At 43.2% G+C, this 27,847-nt stretch overlaps 2 protein-coding genes across 2 annotated transcripts in view; one reads left to right on the top strand and one right to left on the bottom strand.

The window, feature by feature from the left end:
* Window positions 1–1,959, bottom strand: part of C3H10orf88 (chromosome 3 C10orf88 homolog) — a 10,064-nt gene extending 8,105 nt beyond the window's left edge. Inside the window, exon 1 of the mRNA XM_042458372.1 lies at window positions 1,704–1,959. Within this exon, the coding sequence (XP_042314306.1) occupies window positions 1,704–1,906 (203 nt within the window). The 5' untranslated portion in view covers window positions 1,907–1,959. The remainder of the gene's footprint in view (window positions 1–1,703) is intronic.
* A 16,641-nt stretch (window positions 1,960–18,600) lies between these two features.
* The window catches only part of LOC121925915 (disintegrin and metalloproteinase domain-containing protein 9-like), a 30,265-nt gene continuing 21,018 nt past the window's right edge, over window positions 18,601–27,847 (top strand). Inside the window, exons 1-3 of the mRNA XM_042458481.1 lie at window positions 18,601–18,898; window positions 24,705–24,802; window positions 26,071–26,147. Of these exons, the coding sequence (XP_042314415.1) occupies window positions 18,829–18,898; window positions 24,705–24,802; window positions 26,071–26,147 (245 nt within the window). The 5' untranslated portion in view covers window positions 18,601–18,828. The remainder of the gene's footprint in view (window positions 18,899–24,704; window positions 24,803–26,070; window positions 26,148–27,847) is intronic.

Raw genomic sequence — 27,847 nt, 5'->3', positions numbered from 1 at the left:
TGTGATGGCTGGGTCTCCAGCCATCTGGGAACTTCTCCTGAACACAAAGGGTTAATCTGGGAGGAGGTGCATGCTAATGAGAGATGACATCACATGCTAATGAGCTGTGACATCATAGCTGATGTAAGGTCTAACTGACCAATCAGAGAGTAGGACCGCGAGATTCAAGAACTTTCTATGGGAAATCTTTAAAAGGACTTGTGGAGCCATGCGGTCTTTTGTCTCTCCCTTGATCTTCTTCTGAGGGGGATGCCAGATGCTGTCTCTTTGAGTCTGGAAGGCACAGACTCAGGGGAATGCAGGTCGAGAGGCCAGGGGGCCCTCCCTGCATCCAGGAACTCAAAAGGACTACAAATCCCATCTTCTGTGAGTAATTAGGAATGTGTTAGCTAGTGCGTTTAGGCCTTTTGTTATTTTCAACAATGGCTTGTCTGGAAGGAATTCTGTAACTATGTTCTTCGACCTGCAAGGCAGAGGGGCTTTGCAAGAGTGTTATAAATTCTTTCTATCTTATTCTATCCCTTTTTAAAATAAACTTCTTTCTTAAAAAGCATCTGCTATCTCTATACTCCTATACACGTGCCTAGACTCGGCTATTGAAACTAGATCTCTCTCTCTCTATTCCTCACAAGTCTCAGTGTGTGTGGGGAAGGGATAGCTGTGAGCTATTATAAATATAATAATTAATAATTTATAGTTTATTGGTAATTCACTGAGTGGTGGCAGCGGAAAATATAGTTCTTGAAAGGGATCTCCCTGAGAGTAATAGCCACGCACAGGGCTTTGCTCCCAAGGAATCATCACATGGTTGGCAGCCAAGGAATCATCACAGGAATCATTGGGGAATATTTGCCCATAGGGAATCATTAGGGAATATTTGCCCATAGAGAATCATTGGGGAATATTTGCCCATAGGGAATCATTAGGGAATATTTGCCCATAGGGAAACATAGGGAACACTTCCCCAAAGAGAATCATTGGGGAATATTTGCCCATAGGGAAACATAGGGAACACTTGCCCATAGGGAAACACTGGGGAAATACTTGCTTATAGGAAAACGTAGAAAACATCTTCAATGTTTCCCTATGGGGAACTACTCTCCCATGATTCTCTGTGGGCAAGTATGGTTTCCCTTTGGGCAAGTACAGTACTGTCATTTGTTTTAGTAGCTCCCTTACCTATCCTGGGGTCTTTCTTTGCAATATTTGTTCAAAGGGTGGTCTGCCCTTGCCTCCTTCCCCTGAGGCTGAGAGAGAGTGACTTACTTGCCCAAGGTCACCCAATGCGTTTCAGGGGTTGAATGGGGATTTGATCCATGGCCTCCAGAGCCCTAGTCCAACACTGAAGAACCAGTAGGCAAGGGGGATTTATTTGCCTTTTCCCAGGGGACAAGAGCTTCCATCTCTTCCTCAGAGGCAGGAGCTTGGGGGATTCTTGTCCATAGGGAATCAATGGGGAATATTTGCCCATAGGGAATCATTGGAGAATACTTATCCATAGGGCTACATTGGGGAATTGTGGACCCTCTCCTTCCTCCCACCTCTCCAGCCTACTCTGCAATGTTTCCCTATGGGCAATTATTCCCTCATTGATTCCCTATGGGCAAGAATTCATTGGAGAATCCTTGCCCATCGGGAATCATTGGGGAATACTTCTCCATAGGGATATACTGGGGCTTTGTGGAGCCCCTCCTGGCTCTCACCTCTCCAGCGGGGCCCCCAGGAGCTCCCAGGCGCCGGGCTCCCCCTCTGGGACCAAGCGCAGGGCTCCCTCCAGGCCAGGCCCCCGGCATTCCCAGGAGCAGGAGGCAGAGATCCGGGGGCCACCCTCCGCGGGAGCGCCTTCCTCTTTCAGGGCCGCCGGCCTCAGGCTGCTCCCGCTCGCCGCCGCCGCCGCCGCCGCCATGACCAGCAGGAGCCAAGGGGGAACGAAGGGGAGGCGGAACTAAAAGCCCAAGGAGTGCGTTGCTCACCGGGGGCTTTTCCTAATGAACTTCCGCCTCCATGACCATAGAGAGGAAGAAGGGCCCTTCTGTGCCCAGACCGGACTTCCTGTTGATGTTGCTGTTGTTGTTTCTCTACCTGGACATCCGGGCTCTTTCCTGTTCAAAGGGGCGGGAGGGGTTTTTGCCCCAAGGAGACCATGTTTCCAAAATGGTGGAGCCAGAGGCAGGAGTTTCACACACAGCCACAGGTCTCCTTCTGCGGGGAAAGAGCGTGCTTGGTGTGCTGTGGAGCTTGCCATTGTTATTAGATTTAGCATTATTAATACAGTATTATTATTATTATATTATTTATTTATTTCAAGGACTTATATCTTGTCTCCCATTATTATTATTATTATTATTATTATTTTATTCATTTCAAAGATTTAGATCCCACCTTTATCCCATTATCATAATCATCATCATTATTTTAATACTGTTTTTATTTATGTATTTCAGGGATTTATATCCTGTCTTTCTCTCATTGTTGTTATTATTTATTTCAATTAGTCATATCCCTCCTTCCTCCCATTATCGTTATTATTTAATTATTATTCTATTGTTATCATTATTGCTGTGGTTGTTGCTGTGTGTCTTCAAGTCATTTCTGACTTATAGTGGCACTAAGGTGACCCTGTCATGAGATTTTCCTGGCAAGATTTGTTGAGAGAGGATTTGCCTTTGCCTTCCTCTGAGGCTGAGAGAGTGTGACTTCCCCATGGCCAAGTCGGGAATCAAACCCTGGTCACCAGAGTTGTTGTAACATTCAAACCACAATGCCATGACCGAATAATGGCAGAGGAGGACAAGGCACTGCAAAATGTATGACACTGAAGTAAAATGGAGGACGTGACAAAATAACAGCTAAGGACATTCATATACCGTAAATATAAATCCATGAATCTTAGTCCAGAAGAGCCAGCGTGGATCCCTCAGGGCAGGTTACAAAATGGTTTTTTGTTAGCCCAATGAGAGGCAGTGGCACAGAGGTTTGAGTGTTGGATTAGGACTCTGGAGACCAGGGTTTGAATCCCCTTTCAGCCATGGAAACCCACTGGGTGACCCTGGGCAAGTCACATTCTCTCAGCCTCAGAGGAAGGCAAAGGCAAATGCTCTCTGGACAAATCTTGACAAGAAAACCCCATGATAGGTTTGCTTTAGGGACATCATAAGTTGGAAAGGCTAAGTATCTTGCAAAACTACAAATCCCATAATTCTGTAGCTTTGAGCCATGGCTATTAAAGTGGTTTCAAACTGCAGCATTTCTGCAGTGTAGATGCAGCCTGTGACAATCTTGGAGCTCAGCAGACAGAGGAAATACCAGTTGTTACAAAAGTAAATAGAAGCCCCGCTGTCCTCACAGCCAGCTCCAAAGACAGGCTGAACACCCTCAGGCTGCCTGCACCACACAGGGTCAAGCTGCACTGCTTGGCTATGTTTTTTTATCCATCTCCCCCCCCCCCCAGTGCATGAATACACTGCCTGTGCTGCTAATAACCTCCTTCCTCCTGCCCAGATGCTATCCCATTGGATACTCCATGTGATCGACCACATGACTGCATGTGCAATACACCATCTGTACAGTGCATTGGTGCACACAGTGGCACACTGGCAAAGCACAATCATGGAGGGCCCCCCCATACATGTCCCCTTTCCCCACGCCCCCCATTTGTGTATGTTGGAATTACATCCGTTGCATTATTGATGACTTGCAGTGTTTGTTGTCCTTTCTTGTGTTTTTGCTTTCCTGCATTCTTGCACTTGAGCTGTGCTGCTTATATGCATGTGTGATGATGCACGCTTGCAGTGTTGATGCAGAGTTTGAGAGCTTCATTTTGCTTCAGTTTTTAGCCCTGGCATGTGGCTTCGTGTTGGTTTCCACCCAGTTTCACATTGTACATTATCTAAATAGCTTGGCTCCAAGTCAGTTTGAAGCTGCTTTATTTGACAGTGCGAACAACCCCCTTGTTAAGTCACGTAGGCATTCCCCATATTGCACTTGTGAGAATATGTACATGAGAGGACAGTTTAAAGAGAACCCTGTAATGTAGCTTTTTCTGTAAATGCCTGCAATTTGTAGACTGAAATGTGGGAGATTCTCCACATTTCAGAAAGGATTTGAGACTGATAGACAGTGGCTTAACAATTCTCTAATAAAAATTTGAAACAATATTGAGTACTTGGATCTTTTTTGGTAAAATATCCAATTACTAATATGGCTGTACTCACTGGCTTAAATTATGTGTAGTAGACCTAGAGACAGCATGGTTTAGTGGTCTGAGAGTTGGACTATGACTCTCAGGATTTGTAATCGCACTTGGCCATGGAAACCCACTGGGTGTGCTTCTCAAGTCACACTCTCTCAGCCTCAGAGGAAGACAAAGGTAAACCCACTCTGGACAAATCTTGCCTAGAAACTCTCATATTTTCACTTTGTACTCACCATAAATTAGAAACAACTTGAAGGTGCACAATAACAACACATGTATTAAATCCATTGATTTTATTTGTACATTGACTCACCATTGAATAGTTGATTGAAGGAATGGATAGAACTATTCAATTTGTGTCTTCACACTGTTAATAAAATGATTCCTACCTGACATACATAAATTTAAATAACCAGTTGACTTTGAAATTCTCAATCATACTGGAAAATATATTGTACAGTAACGAACATGAGAAAGACCATTGTCATACACACTGCATACAAATTCCCCCAATTTGGAATTTAGAAATGAAATCTAACTAATGGTCACCTTTGTATTCCCTCTAATGCTCATTATGTGCAGAGGTGAGTCCTGCTCTATCACTCTTAAGTAAATCAAAATGCTTTTATCAATCCCAAAGTACATTCCACCGTTTTGTATTAACTTTTTGTCTTTACGATTTCAGTATGCTAGTTGCTAAGTAACTTAAAAGAACATAAACAGGAAGCTTGTCTAATCAAAAAAAAAGTCATCAATCACAGGGCGGGGAAGTCACCTACACCCTCAGTTTTTTCTCAGAGTAATAGAAACAACAAGTTAGTGTGTGTTCCTAGTGTGTGTAGCAGATGCTGGGAGTGTTGATAGGGAGCAGAGAGTCTTAAACACTACACAGTTATTTTCAAGTGGCTCTTAAATTGGTTAAATAGCTTCGCACTGACATCAGCAGGACCAAACTATTGTAAAACCAGGTATGTTAGCATTACAAGGGTTGAGTGCTGACAGTTGGATCACCACACAACTCAAAGCTTATCTCCGAATCCTCATATTGAACTTTTATACTGGATGGTTTATTTTGGTCATCTTTACACACAATTTTGCTGCACAGATGTAGAAAAAAAGTATTACCATAGCATGCATTCAACACTGCTGTTTTCAAGCACATAGCAAAATGGGCATGTGCTTGATGATTCCACCAAGACAAATGAATACTTTCAGATTTTTTGAAATCAGCAGTTTGTGACTTCTTCCCAAATGATCCACTAATTACAATAATGTCTTGCATGTTGCTTAGCAGCATGGAGGAATAGGGATTCCTTAGCTGGGAGACTCGGGGGAGGCTGTAACTATCATTCATGCATTCCACCTTCTCACTTGACCTGATAAGACTGTAAAATCTCTTGCTTCAGGTTCCCTTAAGGAAATTGTCCAAAAACGTGTAACTAGAATTATAACTAACAATGACCTGGCAACCTATCTCCTTGGTTCACTGAAAATCAAATTTGGATGCAATGATGGTAACTTCTCTTTCTGCATCACCCGTACTTGGAACACAGCCCAGCTTCTTTACAAACTAGTTGGTTGTCAGTGGGTTTGCATTTCTGAAAAGGGTCCACAGCACACTGCTACTAAATGGAACCCTCCAGTGATACAATTTTCTTCTACAAATCATCTGCTGGAAAGTTCCTGAGAGAACTCTTAAGGGAGAAATATACTATTGTACTTTTGAGCAAGCCTGATCAGGGCAAGGTTTTTGAGGTAACATCATAACGGCATTCCATCAGTGACTTCATACCTCGTGGAGACTTTACTCATTTAACCGATTGGCCATTTGTTCATCAAGTCCACCTGAATGTTGTGCCTCTTAATAGTGCTGCTAAAACTGTCAACCATGGCAAATGTTACAGTCACTGTGGCCATCCAAATTAGACACTTCCACATGTGCTCTGTAGCTTTTCCCCCACCCACCTGCCTGAAAACATTGGTATGACACAGTGTGAACTGACCAAAGCTATCCGAGCTTCAATTTACACTATTTCTCTTAACTTGAACTGTGCCTGGGACAGATTGGATTAGATGGTTTACATGGCAATTCACCATTTTCTCTTAGTTTAGAAAAAATGAGGACAGATGAGAGAAGAAAAGCAAATGACCTCTAAAAATGGAAGGGAGCCAGACAGTCAACCTAACAGCTTGTCACTTTCAATTCCCTGGAAGTAGTCATCATGGACAAAGACCACAAGAAGACTGTGGCCATCTCTATCCTTATGAAAAGAGGAAGCCAGCCATGGGGGAGGCTAGAGAACATAAACATCAGAAATATGCCCCTCTGGCTGATGTACTGAGACAAAGGCGATATGAGGTCTCTGTCCACATGCTACTTGTTGGAGTCCTGAGTACCTGGGAACTAGCAAATGAGCCTGTGTTGAGAGTTTGTGGGGTGAGAAAGCACTATTCAAGACTCATGCAGAAACTAATGATGTCAGATACCATTAGATGGTTTGGGACATTTACATTGAGTGCATCTTGGGCCACCGTCAGTACAAGCAGTCAGTTACTGTTGCTGGAGAGAGAGAGAGAGAGAGGGCCATGACAGGTTGTGCGTAATTTCTTTCTTTTTCCTTTTCTTTATCTTTGTAGTATGCAATTGCTTGGATATAGTAGTGGTCACTGTTTGTGATCTAAAAGTTAAAAAAAAGTCTTCTAAGTATGCTGTATATAATTTTAAATATGTTTTAATAATTTCATACAATCATAGCGTTGGAAGAGACCACTAGGGTCCAACCCCCTGCCATGCAGGAATACACAATCAAAGCACGCCTCGCAGATGGCCTATGTTTAAAGACCTCCAAAGAGGGAGACTTCACCACTCTCTGAGGGAGTGTGTTCCTCTGTCGAACAGCTCTTATGGTCAGGAAGTTCTTCCTAAAGTTTAGGTGAAATCTCTTTTCCTGTAGTTTGCATCAATTGCTCCGTTTCCCGGTCTTTGGAGAAGCAGAAAACAAGCTTTCTCCATCCTCAATATGGCATCCCTTCAAATATTTAAATGGGGCTATCATATCACCTCTTAACCTTCTCTTCTCCAGGCTACATATCCAACTCCCTAAGTCGCTCTTCATAGGGCATGGTTTCCAGACCTTTCACCATTTTGGTCACCCTCTTCTGGACATGCTTCAGCTTCTCAACATCCTTTTTGAATTGTGATGCCTAGAACTGGAGGTGAGGTCTGGCCAAAGCAGAACAGAGTGACACTATTACTTCCCTTAAATTAGACATTATAGGTCTATTGATGCACCCTAGAATGGCATTGGCTTTTTTAGCTGTTGCACCACACTGTTGACGTATACATCCAAATGCATCTGAGGAAGTAGATTTAAGTCTACAAAAGCTCATGCTTTCAACTTTCTTTAGTCTCAAAGGTGCTACAGGATTTCTCTACATACTGATTCTACAGACTAACATGGCTATATCTTTGAATTCTACTGTTGACTCATGTTCAACTTGTGGTTTACTAGGACTCCTAGATCCCCTTCACTTGTACCATTGTCAAACCAGGTGTCCTCCATCCTATAAGTGCATTTTATTTTTTTCCTCCCTACATGTAGTACCTTACATTTCTCTATGTTGAAATACATTTTATTAGTTTTAAGTTATCCTAGGAATGAAATTTGGTTTATATATATTCTTTGTATATTGCAGGTTTTTTTAAAAAAATCTGCAATTGCATTATTTGGATTCAGTATGTATTATTTATTCTTCCTATGTTAAAATGTATTTTAAAATATTCTCTCATAAAAGGTTTAATCTGTAAAAAAAAAGTCTGGTTGGGGTAAATACTCCCCACTCCTGATGTGGTATAACTGTCAATGGATAGAACAATATTTTCCAGCATTGAGGGCAGAGCCATCCTTAATGAGGGTTGGCTTCCCCTATTTGCTCCAATCAGGCAGGACTTTGACTCTGGGCATCAGCATTGGGAGCCATGACCCCTCTTAGTTGCCCAGTCTAGTTCCTGCCTTCGCTCCATCAGGTCGCTTTTCAAGCTCTCTCCTCTTCTTCTCAGAAAAAAAAACCTTCCTTCTCTCTCTCTATTTGCAAGATAATGAAAAATTCTTCTCCTTTTGAATTTGGAATTTACCCCATTAATATTCCATGACAATAATTTGTTTATCATTGTTTCTTTTATTTAACACAACTTTATTTAATACCTTGTTCTTCTATTTTTCCTTAATTTCCTTTTCCCCTTCCTATTTTCTGTCTGCTTCCCTTTTTCCTCACTATTTCCCTTTTGGCTTCTCGTTTTCTGTTTCTGAGCTTTAGCTTGCGCCGATTCTAAATCTATTTCAGATTCACTTTCTCCTCCTTCTGAGGAGGATCCACATACTCGAAGAGTTGGAATATGAGAATATCATTATAGCGGGAGACTGGAATGGGGTCTGGGACCCCGATATAGATAAATCTTATACTAAACCTAAAAAGAAAAACCTAGGGAAATTACCTGCTTCAGCATTTAATTTGATAGAAAATCTAAGTTTAATTGATATCTGGAGATTACAGCACAATTCTTGCAGAGATTATACATTTTATTCCAATAGATTTAATAGCTGGTCAAGGATCGATGTAATCTGTACTGTATATCTAAACAGCTGAGTAAAGATATTGTAGAAACTGGAAAAAAAATAGAATGGAGGACCTAGATAGCCCCAGAATGTCCGGCGAGTCCGGACATGCTCAGAGGGCCTCCACTGAACGATGGGAGATGGCCCTAGTCACCGAGCCGCGGCACAGAGGCCGCTTGGCGCAGCTGGAGGAGGGATATCCCTTGTCTCCGGGCTTCCCCGCACCCAGCCGCTGTGACCTGTCCCAAGATCAGGAACGGCTGCCATGGAGGACAGACCCAGGAGCGTGAGTAGCGCCACACCAAGCGGTCCTCCCCCCCAAATGCTCCCCCCAGAATTATCAGCTCTGCTCTCCTTAATTGCTATGCAGGCGGTGGCCATTTCCTCCCCTGCCTCCCTCCTTCAGCCCAAGATTCAAGGACAGATGGCCATAACCACCCCATCCCTAGGGCCAGAGAGTCATCCTCTCCTCCCCCATCCTGCTCTTCCAGGGATGCCATCCCCGAATCAGAGAGGGACAGATTCGCACCAAAAACCTCCTTGGCGCGCAAACACAAAAAGGGAGGGAGATTTTGCCCTCTTCTTCCCTATCTATATCCAAACATAAGAGAAGGGCGTCATCTAGTGGCAAGTCATCTAAGGCCAAAAAACCTAAAATGTATCTAGCTAGATCTTATGATGACAATTTGTCGAGATCTCAATCCATGTCTGCCTCTGAATCAGAGAAAAGAGAGTGGTCTGATGAAGATGAAGACCCAGCGGAGGCTTCTTCTTCTGCCAGGCTTTTTTTCTGCTGATGATTTCCCTGTCTTATTAAAGAAGGCAATCAGAGCCCTTGAACTTAACTCTAAACCACAGCTTACACAACAAGATGACACTGATCTGCCCAAAGGCAAGGGCAACTCTTTTCCTAAACCTTCACCTTCCACTGACGATGTTCCATTCCCAGCTGACTTCATGAGAGTTATTAAAGATGAATGGTCCAAACCAGCTACAGTCAGACCTAACCCTAGTTCTGTCAAAAAGTTTTATTCTCTCCCCCAAACTGTAATGTCCAAACTACAGATCCCGTTGGTGGATGCTCTGGTTTCTTCTCTGGTCACATCTGCCATTTACTCTAAAGATGGCGAAGACTCACTCAAATTACCTGAAGACAAAAGGGCCAACTCTGCCCTCAAAAGGTGTTTTGAGGCGTCCTCCACAGTTATAAGGGCTGCCTCATCCACCTCTATCCTCACCAGGGCGGCTCATCTATGGACCAAAGATCTCATGCTAGAAGTCCCTAAGGGCAATATCAGACTCCGTCAAGGAATCAACCAATTGCTCAAGGTCCTAGCCTTTGCCACCGACTCCTCCCTCAATATCATTCAATTCAGCTCACGTGCCCAGGCAGCCTCAATTCCAGTCAGAAGACACTTTTGGTTTAAAAACTGGCAAGTAGATGCACGCTCTAAACAAAATCTGACACTGGCTCCATTTGGAGGAACCAAACTGTTTGGTGAAGCCCTAGACCGTGTTCTTATTGAGACTAAAGATAAGAAAAAAGCTCTCCCCTCGCCAAGACGACAGGAAGTCCTCTCGCCAGCAACAGCAGTCCTTTCGTTCCCCCCAATCCTCATACAATTCATCTCGGGGGGAGAGGTGGCAGAGGTGGCAGACGACAGTGGTCCAACATAAAGTCTTCCTCACGACAATACAACAACAGTTTCTTTCCTAAATCAAACAACTCCAGTCAGTCCAACAACAACAATTCCGGAAAACAGCGAAATTCATCAGCATGACTCTCCAGTCTCCAGAGTGGCGGGCCAGCTACAACATTTTATTCAGACTTGGTCCACAACTACTTCAGACAAATGGGTGCTATCTAGTCTATCCTCGGGATATCAGACAGACTTCACTCATACTCCAAGGGATCATTTCATTGTCTCCCCCAAATCCCAAAGACCTCACAAACATCAGCTGATGCTAGAGGCTATCGACCAGCTGCTACAGATTGGGGCAGTCGAACCCGTTCCCTTCATCAAGGGGTTCTTCATCATTTTCCTAGTCCCCAAAAGGGACAAATCATGGAGATCAGTCCTTGACTTGAAAAGAGTCAACAGACATGTCCCAAAACAACACTTTCGGATGGAAACACTCAAGACTATTCTAGAGTCACTCCGTCCAGGTGACTACTTAGCTTCTCTGGATTTGAGGGAAGCTTATTTGCATATCCTGGTTCACAGGGATCACCGAAGATTCCTTCGCTTCTGCTACTACAAAAGACACTTGCAATACAGGGCTCTCCCATTCGGCCTCTCATCAGCCCTGAGGGTATTTACCAAAATCATGATAGCTCTAGTCGCACACTGGAGAATTCAAGGTCTACGGGTGTTTCCCTACTTAGACGACCTTCTGATCACCTCATCTTCCCTATCACAGGGAATAAAATATGTCAATGTCATTCTCTCATCACTTCAACACCATGGTTTTCTGGTAAATCTTGGGAAGAGCCACCTCACTCCTTCACAACACATCCAACATTTAGGAGAGATTCTAGATACCCGAAACAGCCTCACATCACTACCTCCGGAAAGGATCAAAACGATCCAAGATATGATCGTGATGATATTAAAAAAAAAACTGTCAGCAAATATTTTCTTACTCACAAGATTTCAGGGCCTCATAATAGCAGCCTCATAGTGCATTCCCTGGGCCCGATTTCACTCCTGCATGCTACAGTGCCTGATTCTACCTCACCAGAAATCAGTCACACACTGAATAAACAGATTCCTCTTCCTCGCATGGTCAAATTATCCCTACAATGGTGGAATTCCCACTCCATACAATGGGGACGCCCAATCCAGCCAACCCCCCCCCCCGATCTTAATAACAACCGATGCCAGCCTGAGAGGTTTGGGGGCCACCCTAAACAACCTGTATGCACAGGGACATTGGAACCCAAACGAAAGGACTCACAGCATAAATTGGCTCAAACTAAGGGCAGTAAGACGTGCACTCCTAGCATTCTCCCGACACATAAAAAACAAAGCGGTACTAGTACACACTGACAACATAACAACAAAGGCACACATAAACAGAGAGGGAGGGACCAGATGGGCATCCCTAATGCAAGAGTCATCGATCCTACTTCAGTGGTCAGAAACTAATCTTCTCTCCCTCAGAGCGGAACACATAAAGGGAGACCTAAACACAAAGGCCAACTGACTGAGCAGATCAGACATAAATCAAGCGGAATGACACCTCCATCCAGAGACCTTTCCCCTGATAACACAGAGGTTCGGCACTCCCCTAGTCGACCTGTTTGCAACTCCAGTGAACAACCAGGTCCCTCGATTCTTCTCATGGTTCGTGACTCAGGTCGCGGAACAAATAGATGCCCTACAAACACCTTGGCCCCAGGGCCTCCTGTATGCATTCCCTCCAACAGCAATGATATCTCAATGCCTCCAAAAGCTAAGAAGCGAAAGATCAACAATCATCTTGATAGCTCCAGACTGGCCAAGACGGGTGTGGTTTTCAGAAATATCAAATCTGGCTCAAGACTGCCTACGCCTTCCAATCCACAAAGACCTGCTGACTCAAGGTCAAGTCTCTTATCCAGACCTGGAATGGTTAAACCTTCACGCATGGAAATTGAGAGGCGATTACTAATTAAAGACGGATTGCTTCCTCGAGTCGCCAATACCATCATTCAATCAAGGAGGCCGTCTACTCAGAGAATTTATGAATACTCCTATTGATCCTTCTACAATTGGTGTACATCTAATCAAACCTCCTCTACTTCGGTTTCAACCAGCACATTACTGTTATACCTCCAAGATGGTCTCAACAAGAGTCTCAGGCCTAATACCCTAAAGAGACAGATCTCCACCATCACGTCAGCACTTCCGGCGAAGTTGGCTTTCAAACTATCTAACCACCATTATGTTAAAAGATTCCTGAGAGCAGCCTAACTCATCAAACCACCCACAATCCACAGATAACCCTAACTGGGACTTACACATTGTTCTCCAGGCTCTAACTAAGCCACCCTTTGAACCACTAGACAAAACAGACCTCAGGTTCCTCATTTGGAAAACCCTTTTCCTTACAGCTATCACTTCAGCACGTAGAGTGTCTGAATTAGGAGCACTTTCAACCAGAAGTGAACTATGCATATTCAGAAAAGACTCGGTTCTACTCCGACTAGATCAGACCTTTATGACTTCAGGTCAACTCCACATTCCATAGATCACAGGAGATTGTCTTGCTGACATTTGTTCCAGATCCCAAAAAGGAAATTGAAAAACATGGCACACCCTAGCTGTCAGATGTGCCCTCCTCATTTATATCAAGTGTACTCGCACAACTCGCAAATCAGATGGTCTGTTTGTGTCTTTCAGCTCAAATTACTTGGGGAAAAGGGTCTCATCCTCCACCCTGTCCAGATGGATCCGGTCCTGTATAGCTAGATGTTATTCAACATCCGGAGTCACACTCCAGGAAAAGGTCACTGCACACTCGCAGTGCTGCTACTTCTGCTGCCTTAGCTACTAATGCTCCCTTATCTGATATTTGTAGGGCGGCCACATGGTCATCCCCTTCCACATTTATCCGCTATTACCAAATCGATGCCTTCCAATTGGCTGAGGCATCCTTTGGGAGGCGGATTCTTCAGTCCATATTATAGGCTCTGATTACCTCAGTTCCATGCCCATTGGAGAGCTTTGGTATATCCCTCATTAAGGATGTCTCCGCCCTTATCACTGAAAACAAACATCTCACAAGGTAAGCCAATGTTTGTATTCCAAGCACTGCCTTTTGAAATTGACCAGCCAGGTGCAAGTGGAACCACTGCAATACAATGTGAATGAACAGAAGTTTCATTTGGATCTCTTGATAGATATCTGTAGGATATTTTGGCTCTCAAGAGACTCAAGATTGCTGATTCACAGTTCTTTCACAACAGCAATGCTGCTGCTTTCACCACTGAAGTGCCCTAAATTAGACAAAAGAAATGAAGATGTCATCATCAAACTGGTATGTCACAACCCACACCCTCTCTCAGCAGTTTGGAAGCACACTGGATAAAACAGAACCCTATACAGTAAAGGCTGAAAAATCTTTGTATCAAGGACTGTATAGATGTATATTGTTCAATCATAGTACTCAAAATTGAATTCTTTAATACTAAGAGTAATTCTTTTTTAACAAGGGCTGGCTGGCGGACCTTGGAGCTCTGGTAAAAACAAAATAAATCCCACAATCCTGAAATTTGTTCATCTCCACAATGCAGTACCCCCAAACCTCAATACAGACAGCCTATCCAGAAGGATACCATGGATGTTGAAGCTATGTCAGTCTCAAAATAATTTGTGAAGCTATTGAAAGCTAACAAACCCTGCACTCCCACAGCAGAGAACATCGCTGATGCCTCTTTTGTGCTCCAGAAGTAATTAGATTTTATTGTCAATTGGTGCAATAGTACAATTAACCAGTCAACCTGCTTCAAACTTCCTACCCTGGGGAAACCATTCCACATCAACTTTATGGAAAATCTGTATATGTTGAAATGGCTTCTGGGCTGTTCCAGGGTGATTAGTTAGCAGTGCATATATATTGTTTCTGCCAGGTTGTTGGGCCAACTGTTGCTTTGTGTGAAGTGGCAGCATACTGTACAACATATACAATGTTTCCCTCTGGATGCATTATATAAACCTTGGCAACAATGTGCAGTCACTTCCTCAGGCTGCATTTTGGCTATTATCAGTCTCCTCATGAAGAAGCCACATTTGAAGTAGTCATCTTGAGTCCTGGTTTCAGAAGTAAGGTGGGATATAAATAAAGTTAAAAACAAGTTAATTATAAATCACAGTGAGTTATGACTGCCAGAACAGGGAAGTGGTCTCTGGTCTCTGAGATGTGAAACAGATCTCAGGATGAGCAACATTGGAGGTGGAAAAAGATTTGTTTTTGCCTATGAGAAGGCTGTAAAGTCTGGGCATGCATCTCCAACCATTCTCAGCTAGCACCAGTACTTATTGGCTCAGCACCAAGGAACTGATACATGTGTTGTGACTGCATGCATATAAATACACCAAAATGCAAGGAATGAGGGGAGAGGACTGGTGAAAGAAAAGGAGGTGTACATGTTCTTGGGTCTATTATGCTATTTGGAACAATCAAGGAGTGCTGTCCCCAGGTGACAATGCATACGTCTATTTTTTACCCAAGTTCTGGCAGCACTATAGGTTTTTGTCATTACGTCCTCTAAGGCTGAGAGACTGTAAGTCGTGCAAGATCAGTGAGTTTCCATGACCAAGTGGGAATTCAAACCCTGGTCTCCCAGAGTCCTAGTCCCCATTCCCACTGGCTTATAACACGGATCAGGATGCGAATCATGGGTGCATTTTTTCCATTTGAGCATGCATTCGATCTGTGTTGCTCCGATATCATTCCCATTGGAATTCAAATCTGAATCAATTTATCCTGAAAAACCCGAATTATTGGTCGATAAACCGATTTTAAAAAATAGAGGCTTTTTAGCAAGTTTTCTTGTGCCTCCCGATTCTGATTCGCGGCATACGAATGGGAATGAAAGGGGGTCTGATTCGGGAACTTGGGGATGGGAGGAGCAGTGCTCAAGGGGCTGGCCTGGGGGTGTCACCCGCTTGTTCTCTTTCCTGCATTGCCGGTGCCATTTTCTTCCATTCGCATAGCCTTTCCCCTGGTGGATTGGGAAGCAGGCTAAGGCAGTTGCGCTACATTGACCTCCAAATACAGTAAACACATTACTCCCCCTGCAACCTCCCCCCTGCTCCACATTCATAGACCGATGTGTGAGGAGACCCATTGAACACCATTTTAAATTATTATTTTTTTTTTTCACCTCTGCCTGAGTGCCTGAGCAGCATATGGGCTTAGCAGTACATGCCTGCTTGATCGCCCCCCAGACAGCCCAGGGAGCAATGGGAGAGGCAAAGGAATTGGGGGCAAATAGAGGCTCCTCTTCTCTCTTTCCCAGAGGGAGTCTGGGGAGATACACAGAAGAGCCTGAACGCAAAGGGGTTTAGGGTGAATAGAGGTGCCTCTTCTCTCTTCCAGAGGGAGTCTGGGGAGCCAAAGAAGAGCCTGGGATGCAAAGGGGTTTAGGGTGAATAGAAGTTCCTTCTCTCTTTCCCAGACAGACTATTCTTCCTTTCCTGGAAGGGAAAAGCGCCTAAGCGACTGATTGGCTGTGACGTCAAGCGCTTAAGCGCTTGATTGATAGCCGATTTTTAAAAAAAGAGGTTCCAGGAGGGCAATGGGAACGGGGAGCAAAATAACCCCCTTCAAATTACCACAGGGATCATACCAATGGAAACTAAAACAGGGGTAAAAAAACCCGGGTCTGTTTGCACCCGTTTTTAATGGGAACGATGGGTCAGATTCGAGTTAGAATCCGAGTCAGAATCCGAGTCAGAATCGCAGCGAAATAAGTCGCTTTTTTGCCCAGTGGGAATGGGGCCCTAGTCCAACTCTCACATCACCATACCATGCTGGCTGTACAGTACAGTACCAGTGGGGGTGGAGTCCTCCCTGTGGACTGACACCAAGCCTTCCACAAGCCTCAAGGGTACCAATTCTCCAGTTCTGGTGGTCTCAGCTCCAGGCAAGAGGAAATGGTGTGATCAAAGTTCCAGCTCAGCTAATAGGACAGGTTTCTAAAAAGTACAAGGTGTGATCGATTTGTTGCTCCAACTTGCAAAGACTCTGTGGTTCTTCCTCCTTCCCTCCTAGTTGCGGTGATGCCAGGACTCACCCTGTGCCCTGCTCTGAATCCACCTTCTGGTTAGAAGCAAGTAGACTAAATTAATTATTCCTTCTCCAATCTTCCCAAGCAGGTGAACAACTGTAGATGATACTCGTGTGTGTGTGTGCTTTGCCTTCAAGTCATTTTCTGAGCCTATCATGGGGTTTTCTTGGCAAGTTTTGTTCAGAGGTGGTTTGACATTGCCTTCCTCTGAGGCTGAGAGCATGTGATTTGCCTAAGGTCACCCAGTAGGTTTCATGGCCGAGCTAGGAATTGAATCATGGTCTCCAGAGTCGCAGTCACACGCAAACCACTACCCCACACTGGACCTGGGTTTTGGGGTTTGGGCTCTAAAAACTCAGGCTGGGGATGATCCTAAATTGGCAACCCTATTTAATAGGCCTTATATTAATACTAACATATGTACTGATAAAACAGTTATGTAAAATCAGCAAATTACTCTTTTTTTAATGTAAAGGCCCTTCATAATCTGAGACTTTAAAATGTAGTTTACTTAGCTTGAGTGTAAATCTAGCACTAGTCTTATTTTTTTAGAAATATATTGCAAACTGGTGTTATTCTGTTCAAGTGATTTTCTGCATATGTTAATTTCCCCCACACATTATTAATGAAGTTTTAGTCCAAGAAAAAAAAACCTTGCGAGTTTATCAGACAAGGGGAATTGGAAGTATAATCCGATGGTAATCTGAACGCAAACATGGGGTTTAACGTTATTGCATGATAACCCACTACACACAAATTCGCTCAATGGGAAGTCAGTCCTAACTCAATCATGTGATTTCATATTATTGCGTGATTTACTGCCACACGCAAATTCGGGCAATGGCATGTTATTTTTGGGCAATGGGGAGCCAGTTCAAATGCAATGCGTATTCACGTAATTGCACAAAACTAGCAACTTTAAGTGAATGCGTTCTGGCCCCACTTTCTTTTCATTCGAATTTAAGAGAAATTCCTCCCGTTTGATAAACTCTTTGGAAATTTTATTTCTTGCTGTCTTTGTATCTATAACTCATTCTCTCTTAATCTCCTCTAAAGAGATAGACAGATCTCAGCTCATCCATGACTATATATCTGTATGCTGTGAATACAGTACATAGCTTCAAAATCTAAAATTGCTTTTTTAAAAGGAAGCAAGCATTCTTTTAAAAGAATTATTTAAAAGGCAGGTCTTGGAATGGGGGTCCATATAAAACAAAATTTTCGGTGCAGTTCCTGCACACTTGGCCTATAAATACTTTATTGTGACTTCAGCAACATGACTTCTGCAATACAGCCAGCCTTCTTTATCCACAGATTTTTTATCTACAGATTCAAGCATCCATGGCTTGAAAATAATTTAAAAATAAATATATTCCAAAAAGCAAAGCTTGATTTTGCCATTTTATATGAGACACCATCATACTATGCCATTGTATTTAATGGGATTTGAGCATCCATGGATTCTGGTATCCATGGGGGGGGGGGGTGTTCCTGGAACCAAACCCCAGCACATACCTTGTTTACCTCCTTGGCTTCTTTATCTCTAGATTTTTAAAGAAACCCCTCTACCCTAATTTCTAGATTTGGGGGTAATGCCAGAATGAAACCTGGAATGGACTCCTTTTCTTTAATGGAGGCGTAGAAGAGAACATTTCAGCAGGTGTTGCAGGTTACCTGGTCCTTTGACAAGCAGCAGCTCATATTAGGAATTTCAGCAGGAATTTCCAGCCATTAAAGGTCCAGGCACCCTCTCCAGTTTTCACTCTGGCAATTCCATTTGTGATTCAGTTTTGAAAAATATGCATTTGCTGGGGCCATTTGTGGGTTCAGATGGCTTTTTTCTCCTTCCTATCCTGTATTTATAACACTTGCGTATGACACATACAGTTCAGGCAGGTGTTTTCAGTGTTTGCCATGAAATCTCCCGGAGGCTTAGAGGGATCTGGTTTTGTCCTGTCATCTTGTCAGTGAGGTCAAGGGGCTGTCTTTCTCCAATCCCCCATGCCTTGTGTGTGGTAATTTTCAGAGAGACAGCCGCGTGAGAGTCTGCAAGTCGTCTAACCAGTTTTTGTAGGGGTGGCAGAAAGAGCACTTCCTCTTTCCTTGGGAGTGTGATCTGAATTCCTTCGCTGTTATGTCTGTTCTCTCAGTCTGCCTTCCTAAGATCCTAGCCGTTAGATGAACTGGCTGTGCCATTTCCAGTTGGAATACCCTTGCTGGAGAAGTTGGAGAAGTTGACCATGTCAGAATGTTACCTGTATTTAGCCCTGTTGGGACTCAGCAGCATTGGGAAACAAGTGCTAACACTGGGTGAGTTGTTTGGTTTAAGTTTGGTTTGGTTTTCTGGCGGTTTAGAAAGCCGTCCTGAGTTACACAAGCAGCATGATGATGCTCAAAGTAGCAGATGAACCTAAGTACCCTTGCATGGAAGAGAGCTCAGGAAGTTCAAATGAGGGCATTAAAAATTTAGATGCAAATGTCAGCCTCCCTGCGTATGGATCAGCCATTTACAGTGAAATTTTAAACATGTCTACTTAGAAGCAAGTTTCATTGAGTTCAGAGAGATTTACTATGAAGTAGGTGGTAGCTTTAGGATTTCTCAATCCAATTTTAAAACTGAAATTGTCATAGCTAAAAATACACTTGTCTGTCTTTATCCATCCATCTATGGAAAGGCCATGGTGTGTGCATGATGTAGGTGTCCTTTTGCCATGTGTGTGTTTTCTGTGACTTCTGTTCTCCTTTTCCTGTTTTGTTTTGTTTTGCAAAGCAATATAGGATTTCTGGGATTACTTCAACATGCTGTGTGTGGAGCTGCCTTTGAAAAGGGTTTGAAAAAGATAGCTAGTGCAAAATGCAGAGGCCAAATTGATCACAAAAACCAGAAGTTTGGTACTTGTTCTGGTCTGCCAGTACACTTCAGTTCTTAATTCAAAATTCTAGTTTCAATGTGCAAATAAGACTTGAAATCCCCAATACTGTCTATTCCATTATAGATCTGCCCAGGATCAGTGTCTGTGGCCTTCCAACAAGGAAGGTTTGGGACGGTGATGATGAGGAAGTGGGCTTTTTCATTTATGGCTCCTTATCAGTAGAATGATCTCCTGTGTCAGACCTGAGTGATCCAAATATTATCATATTTTTGGCATCAGGTGAAGACATTTCTCTGCTCCAATGGGTTGTGATTCTCTAGTGTGTAAATATTGGCCTCAAGTCAATTGATTATCCCTTTGATAATACCCAATTTGTTTGAGGGTGGGGGTGACTTTTATTCACATCCGTTTTCCTGTCAATGGCTAAGATAAAATTCAGTGCTCTTTTCTTAACAAAGGAGACTGTAGCAACACAAAGGACAAAGGCAACTTGTACTGTATCTCAAGAGGAGCATCTCATTTTGTCTTTTTGCTCATGGAAACTTTTTTTTTTTTAATCTTTTCATAGGGTACTCACATGGTTGGAAAAAGGAGGGATCTGGTTATATGAATTTCCTTCCAGTACCACCTGAACTGAGAATAGCCACATCTTGACAAAATGCTGGCTTTTGACTAACATCGTCATGTTTTTTCCCCGCCTGTATGAGTTTTAACACCTTTCTTGATAAAGCAGCCAGTGGAGCATCGAAAGCTTGCAACATGTATTATGTGCATTTTGGTTGGCCCAAAATGGTATCACAGTTTTCTGAATTTTGGATATTATTGTACTTAACCTGGAGAAGAGAAAGTTAAGAGGTGATATGATAGCCCTGTTTAAATACTTGAAAGGATGTCATACTGAGGAGGGAGCTGACTTGTTTTCAGCTGCTCCAGAGACTAGGACCCGGAACAAAGAGATTCCACCTCAACATTAGGAAGAACTTCCTGACAGTAAGAGCTGTTCGACAGTGGAACACACTCCCTTGGAATATAGTGGAGTCTCCTTCCTTGGAGGTCTTTAAGCAGAGGCTGGATGGCCATCTGTTGGGGATGCTTTGATTGAGAGTTCTTGCATGGCAGGAGGTTGGACTGGAAGGCCCTTGCGGTCTCTTCCAGTTCTATGATTCTATGATTCTATGTCCAACATGGCTACCCTGGATCTGCTTTTTTTATTTATATACTGCTATTCCAAAGATCATTTTTGAAAATAGGGTCTGTTCAGTGACTCTCTAATTCTGCTGTAAGACGGTGTACAGACAGGCACTTTATGCTGGCCTACACCTGAACTAGGGCTGTGGCAGGGCTGAGCGTTCACATGTTCAGAGCCCTACTTTCATTGCCCAGCCACCATCATGGCGTGTGACTGTCCAGCTGGTGCACGGCATGATGATGTCCCAAACGGCACTGCGCGTAAGAGACATCATAATGCTATGCTGGGGTGCTTATGGCGCCCCTTCTATAGTGCAAATAGGAGCCTCATTTCACGGCTCCTTTTTACACTGGGTTGGGGGCGTGGCATGCGGTTGCCGTGTCCCCGACCCAGTACTTCCAGGAGCGGCACAGAGTTGCCCCTTACCAGGCTGTCTGTACAGTCCCTAAATCTAGCTGGTCCCTGAAAAGTGTAGAAGAACCATTAGGCAGCCAGTGCTGGAGGAACTTATTTTAAAATACGGAGACATTTTGGTAATTTCTTAGGCTATCGCCACACTGCAGAATTAATGCTATTTGATACTGCTTTAACTGTCATAGTTCTGTGTTATGGAATCCTGGGATTTGTAGTTTGTTGTGGCACCAGAGCTCTCTGGTGCAGGAATGTAGGAATGGGCAATATGTGGTCTTTCAGCTGCTTTTGGACTCCAGCTCCCATCATCCGTCACCATAGGCTACCGTTTGGGCTCCCAATATGCACCATAATTTGAGCCAGTACGGACTGCCATTTGCTACTCTGCTCTGGCCCCAACAGGCCCCAACAGGTTTTCTATTGAATTTGCCTTTAGGGAAATCCATTACTCTAATATTTTGGAGGTCAGTTTGGAACAAAAATGTGAGACGTTTGGTTCATTTTTAACAGTTATTTGCTCAGTGGGAGTCTTTTTGTTTGAACATGGATGAGAAGGCTTTATACGGTACTGTAAAACTGAAAGAATTCTCTTGTTAAATGCCTGATATTTTAGTAAGAACAGAGGTCGCTAAGTTAGACCTGTCATTAATGGAGAATGTTCCCTCTATTTTGGCTGTTCAGGCTTGTGAGAGCCACTGCTCTTGTAGCCAAACTGGAACCAGCTAGGAGAAACAATGTGCTATCAACGGGCTACCCACTTTGTAGAAGGAGATATTAGTAGGCACCATCTGTGGAACCACAATTTTAAAAAAAAATGTTTAGGGAATGAAAGCATAGAATGGGAGAGAAATCCTCCCAAACATCGCAGGAGAGCTGCATAGGTGCTGGAAGGTGACAAGAGAATATTGGGACGGGAAAATTAAATGGAGTGGCTGGAATCCTGAGGAGCAGCACTGAATGCCACAAGCTAAAATGTTTTGGTTGGCTTTATAAATTTTATAGTTAAATCAGAATGTGCTGGGTTTATACTGAGTGAGGATCATAGGGTTTTCCAAATGTCTGACTCGGGTTTTTAGTTTGAGACTATCCCAGGTCATAACTTGAGGCTTTGTGATGTCAGGGGGGAATAGCCCTTGTGATGTCGGGGGGATAGCACTGTTGATGTCATCAACCATGATACATTAAGCATCAGCTATAGTTGCACAGAAGACAGCATTCAAATTAATAAGGCCAGTTAACCAATAGGGAAAGTTGTGGCTGTGTGCCTTCAAGTCATTTCCAGCTTATGCCAACCCTAAAGTGAACCTATCATGAGGTTTTCTTGGCAAGAGCTGTTTAGAGGGGGCTTCCTCTGGGGCTGAGAGAGTGTGACTTGACCAAAGTCACCCAGTGTATTTCTGTGGCTGAGTGGGGAGTTGAACTCTGATCTCCAGAGCTGCAGTCTGTTGTTCAATCTACTACACCACACTGGCTCTCTAATGAGGAAAATACATGTACACATACTTTTCAAGGCAGTGCTCTTACTCTGAGCTTCCTCTGAAGAACAGAGAAGAGTGGTAAGGCCCTGAGATCTAGCACAACTATGATAGACTGCAACTCCGACTAGCTGTAACCATGACAAAGAATGCTGGAAGCTACAATTTTACAGTGTCTAGAGCTTCTGGACAATCTGGTTTATAAGTGAAAAAGAGACAGAAAGAAAAGAATGGACAAACAGAAGAAGGAAGCCAAGCAATGATTTAGCTAATGGCATGTTGACAGTGGTATGCCATTTGCCCACTTCATCCATTTTGTGTGTGTGTGTGTGTGTGTGTGCGTGCGTGCGTGTGTACGGTTCCCCAAAGCAACCCATTTCCAAGAGACTTTAGTAGACATGGATGGTTGCATTTGAACTGTTCCTCTTTATGTGAATTCCCAAAATCAGGAAGTATTAAATTGTAAAAAAATAAAAGAAACAACTCGGCCAACTCCAGGGATTTTGTGGCTGGTTGGCAAGAAAGCTCCAGATATCTCCTCTGCCTCTCTTGTGCACACAATATAGCCTGTGAAACAGTGAGCAGATGATGGATGTGGAACAGTGAACAGATGATGTTTCTTGTGAAGGCCAAGGGCTGGGCTGTTCTGGGAAGGAATTGATAATGTAGGCCCAGTACACACTGCCAGGAAGCAGTGTCCTGGTGGCGATAGTAGGGCTTGGGACCGCGCACCAACCGCACGCTCCCAAGCCCTACTACGTGTGGGCGACAGCCTGATGGTGGCTTTTCATCCACAGGGGCGCTGCCATCTTTACGTAAGGGACGTTCAGCATCTACATGTCACTGCACGTCTGTTACGTCACGACGAAACCCAGGTGCCACAAGAAAAACCCAGAAATACCAGGTTCTTTTTATTCCAGAGGGATGTCGTGCTGTTTGGCGGCGGCGGCGGCCCTCTGGAGTTAAAAGGGTGCCTGCAGGCCACCGTTTTCCAGTCGGTCTGTATTGCACCATTGTTAAACCTGGAGGAGCTGCTGCTTCCCTGAAGAGAAAGGCCACCCACCTCTGCTTTTCAGTTGTCACCTAAGCTCCATCTCTTCCGGGGGGGCAGATACTCCTGGATCTTCACTTCTTTGTCATCCTCAGGCATGCTATAGTCACGACAGCCACCATCTTTGTTATTTTCACCTTTCAGAGAAAGGATAGATTGAATTTGATCAGAATGGGCTAAAGCAGCAGGACCACATATTTGGTTTATGAGCTGTCCATTCCACCTGTCCATCCACCTCTCTACTTCACTTCCGCCTTCCTTTCCTTTATGCAGTGGCTGCTAAAATGTTGCAGTTATTTTGGAATCTCCAGTTGGTGTTGCCAGCATCTGGCTGTGACAGATGCCTTGGTACTGATAATTAGAACTGCTAGGTAGGAGTGTAGTAAGACAAAACCCAATTCCATTTAAAATACACAATTTTTCACATTCAAAATAATTGTGTGGACTAAATAACAGTAAATGTATATTGTGCAAGTCAACCTACTATAAAGACCTGAATTGTTAATAAAGTCTAATGTAACATGATTTCTCTGCAAAGTTTCTGCGAAACCCTGTGTGGGGTGTGTGTGACTGGTTGTTGCTCAGCTTCTGCCTTGCCAATTTGATTACCTTGATAGAGAGGTCTAGTACTACTGCTCACATTCCCCAATAGGATGCACTTCTTCATTACCTGTATTTTATTGACAAGCTAAGATTTTCCTTTCCCTTAGATCTCTGGGAATGATACATTATATGAAATACTGTATATGAGATTTTGTTGTCTTTTTCTCTTATAGTGAAGCTACATAGGAAATCAGTGTTAAGATGACTTGCAGAATATTTTGCTGACTTGCATGTTCTCTGCCCTGGGGCTTCTGGGGAAGGTTTAAGGTTATACATTCACATTAAAAATTAATAATAACTTTGCTGATATTTGATACCAGCCCTTATTGCTCAGAGGTTTGAAGAAAATCCCAACTTAACTGGCAATATTTTTGTAGTTCTCTCATAGATACAAGTAACTGATTGATGTATTTTTTTTAAGGAAAATTCCAGATCTTTTAGAACTGTATAAAATGAATGTGATTATGACATAAAAACTTTTCTGTATAAACTGAAAAGAAAACTTCATTTTTAGGTGAGGATGCTTACCAAATCTCCAGACATTCCACATATGAAATTGTAATTCCTCAAAAACTGATGAACAAGGAAAAGCGCGGGACACATTTTCATGAGGTTTGTTAATCTCTCAGACCACTCCCCACCTTTCCTGTTCTTTATATGATATCCTATTATATTTAATAATGTAAAGTATGCATTTGCTTCCTATATAAAGAAAAAGCATAGTCATTTTTGACCAAAAGTCCAGTCTGCACCCCACTACTCTGGCAATGATTAGGAGTGGGTGCGAAATAATGGTTGAACTGGCATATTGCAATCAATAGCATTCTGCATGATATTTCCCAGCTTTACATTGTGCATGACAATAGCATATTTTAATAAGGCAGTTGCTCTTTTTGTAAAATACAGGGTTGTACATAAAAGCAATAGCCTTAACAATAAAACATGATTTATAGTATCACCCTTCGGCATACTCTTCAACATTTCACAGATGAAAACCAAGAGAAATGCAACCAAGCAAAATTGGAGTGTAGTCAAAGGGCAAAAGAACACACAAACTAGAAGAGGCTGCTACAGTTTGCTTTTGCCTGAGACAAATGGGGAGGCCAAGACTTTGCCTCCCCTCTCCATCCTGATGAGTTAACTGAGTGCAAATCAGGACAGTTGAAGAGTATGCTTCAGACATACTATTGTAACCTAAATTTGGTGGGTCTCCAAATATTGTTGGCAGTGTTGCCAATTTCTGAGGAATTCCCCGGAAACCAGGGAATTTAATTCTTTGCTTTCCAGGGATTTTGACTGAATATTCCGGTAAATATTGGGGAATTCCAGGAATTTTGGATTTTGGTAAAACATTCCGGGGGATATCTACAAGACTTGTTGGCAACACTGATTGTTGGGCTGCAACTCCCAACTGTCTTAACTGCAACATTTGTATGGCTTCAGGGATCTCACCCCTACTATTAAAAGACCCATTAAATTGATGGTTGCATGGCACAGCAAAATGTGTGGTTGAATGGGCCTAACTCCAGCTGTGACTATTCTGATCAGCCATTTCTCCTACAACAGCATTTTAGCTGAATTGGCCTGCCCAGTGTTCTTTGCATAACCTTCCCAACTGCTGCATCAACACAATTCACATTGTAAAATCCCTTTCTGCCATGCCTGGCTTTTAATGCAGACAATCTATTACAACATTTAAAGCTCATTAACTGATTAACTGTTTGGTAGTAGAGTACCTAACAACTAGCTGATTACAGCTCTGTGGATCAGTCTCTGTTTAGAAAACTGATTGAAAGCTACATCTTGTTGATGACAGCTCTGATTTTACCATCAATGTAAACAAACTGCAAGTTATATGATGTATATTATTTCTTTTTCAGGAACACTTAGATAATCAGTTGTCTTATTTGATTCAAACTGGAAACGGCACACACATTCTGCAACTGAAGAAAAATGTGTATGTTAATGTTAAAAAACATTTAAGCATATCTGATTTTTAAATTTTTTAAAATTTATTTAGAGTTTAGTAATAAAATATCATTTGAGGAAGTATTCAAGGATATATCTGTGTTAGTCTGTAGAATCAATATGTAGAGAGATCTTGTAGCACCTTTCAGACTAACCTTAAAGAAAGAAGGAGGAAGCACTCTAAGGTTGCATCCACACTGCAGAGTTAATGCAGTTTGACTTTAACTGCCATGACTCTATCCTACAGAATCCTGGAATTTGTAATTTAATGAGGGACCAAAGATCTCTGTCAGACCAGGCTGAATACATCAACAAACTACAAATCCCAGGGATAGAGTCATGGTAGTTAAAGGAGTGGCAAACTGCATTAATGGAGATCATGCAATGCTAGAGGAGCACTGTGATGCCACGCACCGTGCAGTGCAGCGCGCGATGTCGCGCCACCCTTGGGGCAGAGCCGGGGTGTGCATTGTAGAGATGCTACAGCCCGACTCCACACCCAAGCCAGCCCAAACAGCTGGTCTGAACAGCCCCATAGTGGAACAATATGTTCTTTTCCCTTCTCTTCTTCTATCTTCCCTTCTTATAATTTTTTAAATGAGCCATATCGCTATAGTGCAGCACTACTTCAAGCAGTGGTCTGTGACTAGTGCTAGTCCATGGTCTGCAGTGAGTTTCCAGGAGAAACAAAGAAAGAAACCTTTGTAATAAATGGTCAGAAATATAGTATACTGGGAAGGGGAGAATTCTTGCCAGTCTCTCCTCATCAGATAGCATCAGAAGAACTGCTACAGTGCATCAATGACATAATACTTTTGCACTATAACTCTTTACAATAAATTCAGAGCGGAGCACATTTGCCCTTCAAACTGTAGGACCACCTCAGCAATCCATGCCCTAGTTTAAAAAGACAACAAAACTTAACTTAGGGAGCCCTGGTAGTACAGTAGTTAAATGCCAATACTGCAGCCATTCACAGCACAAGGTTGTGAATTTGATCTCATACAGGGCTCCAGGGTCCACTCAGCCTTGCATCCTTCCAAGGTCACTAAAATGACTACCCAGCTTGTTGGGGGCAATTAGCTTACATGTTGTGAAATGCTTAGGGAGTGCTTAGTTGCACTGATAAGTGGTATAGAATGCACTTGCTATTGCTAACAACCCTAGTACAGATCCAAGAAATTGCTACAAGCAGACTGTGAAGAATATGAACAAACAGATATGGAGGCATTAACTTGCAAAACCCAGGAATACTATAGCATAAGAACTCAGGCTTCTTTAGGCCAGCTTGGAAGAGCCTAAGTAAAAAAAACAACATATTGGTTGTGGCCAGGATCCCAAGTGCTGGGCATGATGCTCAAGGCATAGGACGAGGCTTTTCAGCTACAGTGGGTCCTGCCCATACACGGGGATCCGTTCCGCACTCCCCCCCTTGCGTATGGGGGGGAAACTTGTAAGTTCAAGCCCCATTTGTTTCAATGGAGGAACATTCCTGCATTCTCTCTACAGCGGCTTAGCCTTCCACATAAGGTTAAAGCCCTGTATGGTGCACCTGGGCATGCTTCATTTTGTTCCAGCACCTTTGTCTCTGATGCCTTTGATAGGCTTCTCCAATGACTTAGGTCCCTTCAGTAGAGCATCCCATAAGGAAAGATTTCCTGGAGCAGACAAATCCCTTGCCTTGTCTTC

The sequence above is a fragment of the Sceloporus undulatus genome, chromosome 3 (genome assembly GCF_019175285.1).
Source record: "Sceloporus undulatus isolate JIND9_A2432 ecotype Alabama chromosome 3, SceUnd_v1.1, whole genome shotgun sequence".
Lineage (NCBI taxonomy): Eukaryota > Metazoa > Chordata > Lepidosauria > Squamata > Phrynosomatidae > Sceloporus > Sceloporus undulatus.
This window is presented reverse-complemented; position numbering and strand designations above follow the sequence as displayed.